We start from the raw sequence: 7,912 nt of genomic DNA, 5'->3' as shown, positions 1-7,912 counted from the left end.
GATATTTTGTGCCAGGGAGTGTGGGACCTATGGGGACCCCCCCCCCCCCCCCCATACAAGATTTGTTTTGAAAATAGCATTTTTGTTGTTGTTGTTGTTGTTGAATATAGCAGATTTACAAGCTCATCGCGATGCGTTGTGAGCTTGAAGATCGGCTATTTTCAAACAGCCGTAGACTAACAGTATCTCTCAGTATATCTCTCAAACAGCCGTAGACTAACAGTCGCTTCTTTTGGGCGCTTTTTTTTTCATAGACCTGGTTGCTTGTTTATCTTTCAAAACCTGGCAACGCTGATCGTCAGTCACGAGGGCGGAAAGAAGGGTCTGACTTGTGATCAGCTTCTCAGCTGCTTAGCTAAGCTTTTACACTTTATTATTAATATTTACTTATGTGGGCGACTGTTTTAATCATATTGTGAGATGTGGATAGTACTTTACAGACTAGCCTTGGACTAAACCAGCCGCCAAGTCAAGATCAGATCACATATTAGCTCCTTTCCCCTGTTATGCGGTTACATTGTTTTAGCCATGAAAGTCGATAACAAAATTCCACATCGGATTTAGCCTCACATTGGTGGCTTTTGTTGAACACGTTCAGTCGGTTAGGCAACCGGGACACAATGTCGATCCAGTACGAAGAACCAGCGTTGTCGGGGAGTTTCGGTGTGGTTGGCTCGTTTCCCAAGGATTTTGGCTACGGTGTGGAGGAAGAAGAACCAGACATTGAAGAGAGCTCGACTTCAGCTGACTCCAAACCACGAATATTATTGATGGGACTCAGACGGAGTGGTAAATCTTCCATTCAGAAGGTAATCCATGTTCTACCAGTCTAGAACCAGTGTTGCCATATTTTGTGAGAGAATTAAGCAACCAGGAAAACGAGCCCAAAGGAAGCAACTATTGCCCATATGAGCAGACTTTGTGTATAAGCTCACAACGCGTCGCGAGCTTGTAGATCGGCTATTTTAAAATAATATTTGCAAAATAAAATGTGAAATATTTGATTCTTACACAAATGCTCCCTGGCGCAAAACACTTGCATGAAAATATTTGAGATACATTTTTTAAAGTATACTTTAGATTCTAAAGTATACTTTAAAAAAACGCAACCACCAATTTTTACAAGCAGCATTACAGAAAAAGAAGCCAAAAGTCGCTTATAATAAGCCGACATGGCAACACTGATTACCACCCTCTGTTCTGTGAAGGGGTGGACATTCTGTGCAAATCAAGTAGAACACGATGAACATTTTTGTGAAAATTCTATTCATGCCATGGACATACAAAATGAGCTGATAATAATATTACTGGAAACACAAAGAGCTACCCTTAAATGTATTAGATTAGGGCAGTCGTTCTCAAAGTGGGTCGAGGGACCTTCCTTGAGGGGTTCCAAATAGACCCTTACAGGTCTGTAACTCTGAGAGTGTACAAATGGAACAAAATGGACCCTCACAGGTCTGTAACTCTGAGAGTGTACAAATGGAACCAAATGGACCCTTATAGGTCTGTAATTCTTGAGAGTGTACACATGGAACCACATTTGTACACTCTCAGAGTTATTGGGGTCCTAGTCCTGGTCCAGAGCGTTAGTCACTAATGCTCTGGATCCAGGGCTATGGGGGTCCTTGAAAATGAAAAAGACGTTTGAGAACCACTGTTCTAGGGGACTCCTAATGTGCCATAGTGTCATAGTAAATCAGTGTCATACATATTCTGAAGAAAACCTGGACACTTGTCATTCAGTAATTGGGTCTTGTCATGGACACATTTGTACAGACATAATATGTCTGTACATCAATATTATTGATGACCCCTGGAAGAAATTGTAGCTAATGCATGAGGAACATATTTTTTTGTTTCCCCTGCCCAGGTTGTATTCCACAAGATGTCACCCAACGAAACACTGTTCTTGGAGAGCACTAACAAAATCTACAAGGATGATATCTCCAGCAGCTCTTTTGTCAACTTCCAGATTTGGGACTTCCCAGGACAGGTGGACTTCTTTGACCCCACGTTCGACTATGAGATGATCTTTCGGGGTACAGGGGCGTTAATATTCGTTATTGATGCTCAGGTAGGATGCCACTATACCGTATATGCACCCATTGACCTAACGATTAGTGGGTTGTAGTGACACAATAGGCTACATGACCTGTGGAATTCATGGGGTGAATTGCTTCATAAAGACTCTTGATCGTTGCTAAATATTTTTTTTGTCCACTCTACTAGGATGATTATGTTGAGGCTCTTGTGAGGTTACATCTCACTGTCTCCAGGGCCTACAAAGTCAACCCAGAAATCAACTTTGAGGTGTTCATCCATAAAGTAGATGGGCTGTCAGATGACCATAAGATTGAGACCCAACGAGACATCCATCAGAGGGCCAATGATGACCTGGCTGATGCGAGTCTAGAGAAGCTTCACCTCAGGTGAGGTTTGTTGAAAGAACACTTCTTTTCTTTTATTGTTTAACATTGTTTGTAATGGCATAAGTACAAAAGCATGTGATTACAATTGTATCCCCCTTCGCCCATGTCTCTGTATGTATAAATTGTGAATACATATAAATTATATTTAACATAAATTGCAGATATTTAGCATAAAATGAAAGATTGTGTCAACGTCATTAATATAAAGAAATAATATGTGAATGAAGAAAACAAAAATAAGTAAATAAGGATAACTGGAGTTTGACAAAAAATAAGATGAATCTTCTGTGCTTGAGAATGTAGCTTACCTGCCAATGACATCATCAGCAGGGATTTCAAGCTAATGGAAACTACATCTTTCTCATCCTGGAACATTAGCACGCTAAAATGGTAACCAACAGGCTTTCTTTTCATGGAAAGCTAGCTACCATGTTAAAATAGTGGCTACAGTTGTTGACTCAATCAAACAATACAGTTGTTGAATCAAACAAGTTTGATGTTGGTTTATTTTATACATCTTTTTATTGGAGAAGAACTATTTTAATATTCAGCCATTAAATAATACAGCTCTCCATAGATTTTTTTAAATAATAACTAGACATTGACTACAAAATAAAACACAATATCACAAGATAAAAGTAAAATGACAGTAAACAATAACACAAAGAAAAAACAGAACAGAAAACAGACAAATAGAAACACTTAACATGACTCCCACCCATCCACCCACCCACACCTAACCCCTACATGCCTTAGAAATGAATAAACAAAAATCAGATCCAAACAAGTTTGAGTTTGATCTAGCTTGAAATCCTTGCTGATGATGTCATCATAAATTTTCGAGCTATCCACAGCCTGCCTCTGAAGCACAGAGCCAATACACTGAAATAGCACCATGATCCTGTAGTGGGCATTAGTAAGGAGGACATTATTATTATTATTATAAATAAAGAAACCGCATATTCTGTCGAAAACTGGGGATCTAGATTGTGGATGAACGTATTATTTGCCATAACACTTTCAGCATCTTTTCTAATATGTTGACTCTTCTCTGTCCTTTTCTCATAGCTTTTACTTGACTAGTATCTACGATCACTCCATATTTGAGGCCTTCAGTAAAGTAGTGCAGAAGCTCATTCCTCAGTTGCCAACTTTGGAGAACCTTTTGGACATTTTTATATCTGTACGTTTCCCTTTTTTGTCATGCAATACATATATGAATTGCTACAAACACATCCATGTATCTCTCCTTGGTACACTTTATTGTTAATCTATATACAGTAAATATATGTATATACAGTAGAAAAAACAGAGAAAGGAGCACATCTGTTTGGCTGGAGTAAAAATCCCCAACAAGGTGCACCTGGGTGACAATTGATAGATGAGACCAAGGCACTCTGTGGAAAAAAATAAAAGCATTTAATAGTGTGGATAATGCATAGCAAGAATAAAAAATACACCTACGCATTGCGGCAACAATGCCTTCATCAGGGTGACCAATAAGTCACTAATAAGGCGTTTAAAAATGTCCACGAGTGCTTTGGTCTCATCCCCTTTTTTGCACATATATATATATATATATATATAATTTTGATATATATTTGTTATGTTCTGGCAGAATTCTGGGATTGAGAAGGCTTTCCTGTTTGATGTAGTTAGTAAGATCTACATTGCCACAGACAGCTCTCCGGTAGACATGCAGTCCTATGAGTTGTGCTGTGACATGATAGATGTTGTCATTGACGTCTCCTGCATTTATGGGTAAGAAAAGCACTACAAACTGAAATCTGTATTCAGAATTTCCGTCTGATGTCTGTGCAGAAAGTTCACGCTTCCCATCTTTTCTCTTTTGACGGCAGCCTTAGTGAAGATGGCAGTGCCTATGACAAGGAGTCACTGGCCATCATCAAACTCAATAACACCACCGTCCTTTACTTGAAGGAAGTCACCAGGTTCCTTGCTCTCGTCTGTATCCTCAGAGAGGAGAGCTTTGAGAAGAAAGGTATGATGTCTCAACTTTAAATGATTTGACAGTGGTTCAGTTACATTACGTGGTGCTGGGCCCCGTCTCCCCAGGAATTAACTGCTCTTATTACCATTTATTTGTCTTGTTCACAGGTTTGATAGACTACAATTTCCACTGTTTCCGCAAAGCCATCCATGAGGTGTTTGAAGTTGGCTCTTCAACACAAAGGATGGGCAATAATCCAGCTGGCTCACCCAGCAACAGTCTGATGAGCCTGAACTATGCTGCGGTAAATGGAAGTGCTCTTTGAACGAAGGCGATGAACCACAAACCATTAGATTAGAACATTGAGTAAAGGCATGGATTTTTTTGAAAACATATAAAAATGAACAGCTGTCTCATGTGCAACAGATGCAGATTTTTCTATGTGCCGAAAACCAGACTCTGGTCCAGATCCAGAAGCTGAGCTGCACATATCAATATAATCTGTCATTGACTAATGACAGATGAAATGTATTTGCTGCAAATAACTGGAATGCTGCTGGATAAAAGCAGACAATGGCCATTTTTGGTCTCTCCCTGCACAGGCTCTTTGATTGGAGAGGGAAATAAATACACATAGTATATTTGTTTTAAAGAAATCTTGGGCAAAATAATGAACATTTCTATTAAGTGATTTTTCTGTTTTGCTTCCCTCTACTGGCCACAGTGGGTGGTGGTGTACAAAGTTCACCAGCCAATTTCACGGTTTAGCAACCCAGTATGATGATTCGAACAGACTAGAGAAGAATCGGACCTGCCTCTATTCTAACTGGTAGAGTAGACAAACTTAGTCAGCAAAGACAGTGGCAGCTTTGTATTGCATTTCTTAGCATTATTCATGACATCTTTTGAGAGGGAGTGACTGAGTAGATTTAAGTACACAGTAAAATCCTCAGTGTTATTTTAACAGGACAGTGGACAGGTGTCCAAATCCATTTGGTTACCTCCTGTGTACGCTCACAAATGGAAAGATTAACACTGTGTACTTCTCTGCACAGAGCTATTCATGTGAATTTGTGACAGTCAGCTATGCTTTATGTTTACCAGTCAACTTTCTGTATTTTATGGGCAAAATAAAAAATATCTGGAAAGATATTAGATGCCACTTTAAGTATTTGCTGAAAACCGAGCACAACTCCAATGGGTCCAAATATTTTTTTACAAGTCCATGTAACAGAACAAACCTGTTTTATATATTTTCTCATTTTACTTTGAAATATTGAGTGCTGTAAATGGGTTTTATCCTGAACGTTAAAAAAAAGATCCCATTGTGCACAATATTTGTTCCCTACTATAAACCAGCTACGCTCAGTATGTTTAGTGTTGATAATTAGTCATGCCACTACTACTGTCCAGCGTTCTGCTCAGGATCCTCATAGACCTTAACTGTGCCAGTGAGACCATTAGAGTCTTGGTTGATTTACAGTGCTCCAACCATGGAGACAAAGGAATGTAGGTCTTAATGGAGTCTGGGATAACTGATTATACCTTTTCATTCGGCCAATCCACTGCACCTGCTGACAGTTTCTTTTCCTTTTTTCCCCCCATAGCTTGGTGAATTTGCAGCCAAATCTGCCATAGTGAGATTATGTTTGTAGCATTTGATGATTTACTTTCCAGTGCAAGTTGAGTGTGACCTTGATGATTTTTTTAAAATGTACATAGGCTTTAATAGAGTAATATAATATTTCATATTGTGTTGATTTGATCCTAATCCTAAGGAGAACAAACTTTTAGATGACAAGGGAAATGTGAATGGCTCCCACTATTTTGTCTGAAATTGTGAACATTAAAGTTATTTTTTCATCGTATAACTTTCACTTCTATTTTTATCCTTCCCGAGCTATTGTAGAGATGAACAGCAGATGGCATCTTCTCCTCATGTTAAATACTAGAGGCTTCAAGGTGATGTACTTATGTATTCTTCTATGGCAAGATATCACAATTAATTTGAAGCATGAATTAGTCTTTACAGTTTGACATTAGGGCATTATGCATCACTAGTTTTCAAATTGGTGTCTGGGGACCTTGAGGTGATTCCAGGAACAGTTTATACATTTAAGCCCCATTTACATTTTTGGCTATTCAAAAGTGTAGCAAGCTTGTATATCTATTTCCAAAAAATGTGGGAAAATCTCAGCAATCTTGACTATTCTTATCTTGGGGGTCCCTGACACAACCTTTTCAAATGGGGGTCCATGGCCAAATACATTTGGGGGTCCTCAACATGAAAATAGGCTACTTGAGAACCACTGTTAGATGATGATGTATGGACAACTTTTGCTGTCTATAAACAGAACAATGAACAGATAGCACGTCAGAATATAGGCGTATATAGGCTACCTTGGGAAACGAGCATTAGTTGTGTGATCATGTGCTCGTATACATTGTGACATGCCTAATGTGTAGTGGCAGGATGGAGCCACAACTGAAGCCTCTAATCAACCCCAGACCTCCAGCTCAAGCCCCATGGAAAATGGAGGTCAAGAAGGAAGAAAATGATATCTTGCTCTCCAGGAAATTTAAGGACCCGGCAGTTTCTCATGACCGCACCATTTACAGAGCGAGTTTGTGAGGATTGAGGAACATAAAACTTAAACTTGAAAGACAGCATAAAGAGAGACCCTTCTGGTTGTTCACTGTGCCACCATCTGCTGCATGACAAATGACATACTGTATGTGCAGAAAGAGGCTGATATTGGGGTGTGAAGCATTAAATATGACTAAAGAACACATTATGTGGTTTACACTATACAGTATAGTCAAACACTGTAGGCTGCTCAAGTACAATTTTGAGGTTTAGTTGCCTACTTTTACTTTACTTGAATATTTCAGTTTTTGATACTTTGTAATTCTATTCCACTATCTCAGTGATTGCGTCTTCCAAACCTGGTTGCATCTTCTTCCACCTCAGGTAATTGGGCAAATATAGGCCGAAGGTTACAACGCTAAAGGTTCTATACTCTTAGAGTTATGGGGTCCATGGCTTAATTTGTGGAAAGTAACTAAGTACTTGTACTCAAGTACTGTACTTAAGTACAATACTGAGGTACTTTTACTTTACTGGAGTATTTCCAATTTGCAATACTTTTACTTCTACTCCACTACATCTCAGAGGCAAATATTATACTTTTACTCCACTACAATTATTTGAAAACTTTAGTTAAGCTACTAGTTACTTTGTAGATTTAGATTATTATTACAAAACACACATTATCCACTTCAGCCCTACATTTTGGCTAATTGAAAATAGCCGATCTACAAGCTCATACATTGTGAGCTTGTAGTTTGGCTATTTTCAAAAGATTTTCATACCTTTTAAAACTTGTGAAATGGGACATTCTGCATAATGAGTTCTTTCTACCTTTGGTACTTTTTGGTACCAGTACATTTTGATACCAATGCTTTTGTAGCCTACTTTGTACATTTTGAATTCCGGACTTTTACTTGTAACAGAGTATTTTTACATTGC

The 7,912-nt window shown here is 38.7% G+C and overlaps 1 protein-coding gene across 1 annotated transcript; it reads left to right on the top strand.

Moving 5' to 3' along the window:
- Positions 1-316: 316 nt before the first annotated feature.
- LOC311061367 (ras-related GTP-binding protein C-like) lies at positions 317-6,254 on the top strand. The gene is made up of 7 exons (XM_084079972.1): positions 317-809; positions 1,874-2,077; positions 2,233-2,432; positions 3,501-3,615; positions 4,051-4,193; positions 4,292-4,434; positions 4,551-6,254. Exons 1-7 carry the CDS (start codon positions 621-623, stop codon positions 4,706-4,708), a joined length of 1,152 nt encoding a protein of 383 aa, XP_083936098.1. The 5' UTR covers positions 317-620; the 3' UTR covers positions 4,709-6,254.
- Positions 6,255-7,912: the final 1,658 nt, after the last annotated feature.

Source organism: Gymnoscopelus microlampas, assembly GCF_963454915.1.
Source record: "Gymnoscopelus microlampas genome assembly, chromosome: 15".
NCBI lineage: Eukaryota > Metazoa > Chordata > Actinopteri > Myctophiformes > Myctophidae > Gymnoscopelus > Gymnoscopelus microlampas.
The sequence above is the reverse complement of the archived record's forward strand: the minus strand, read 5'-3'. Positions and strand labels throughout refer to the sequence as shown.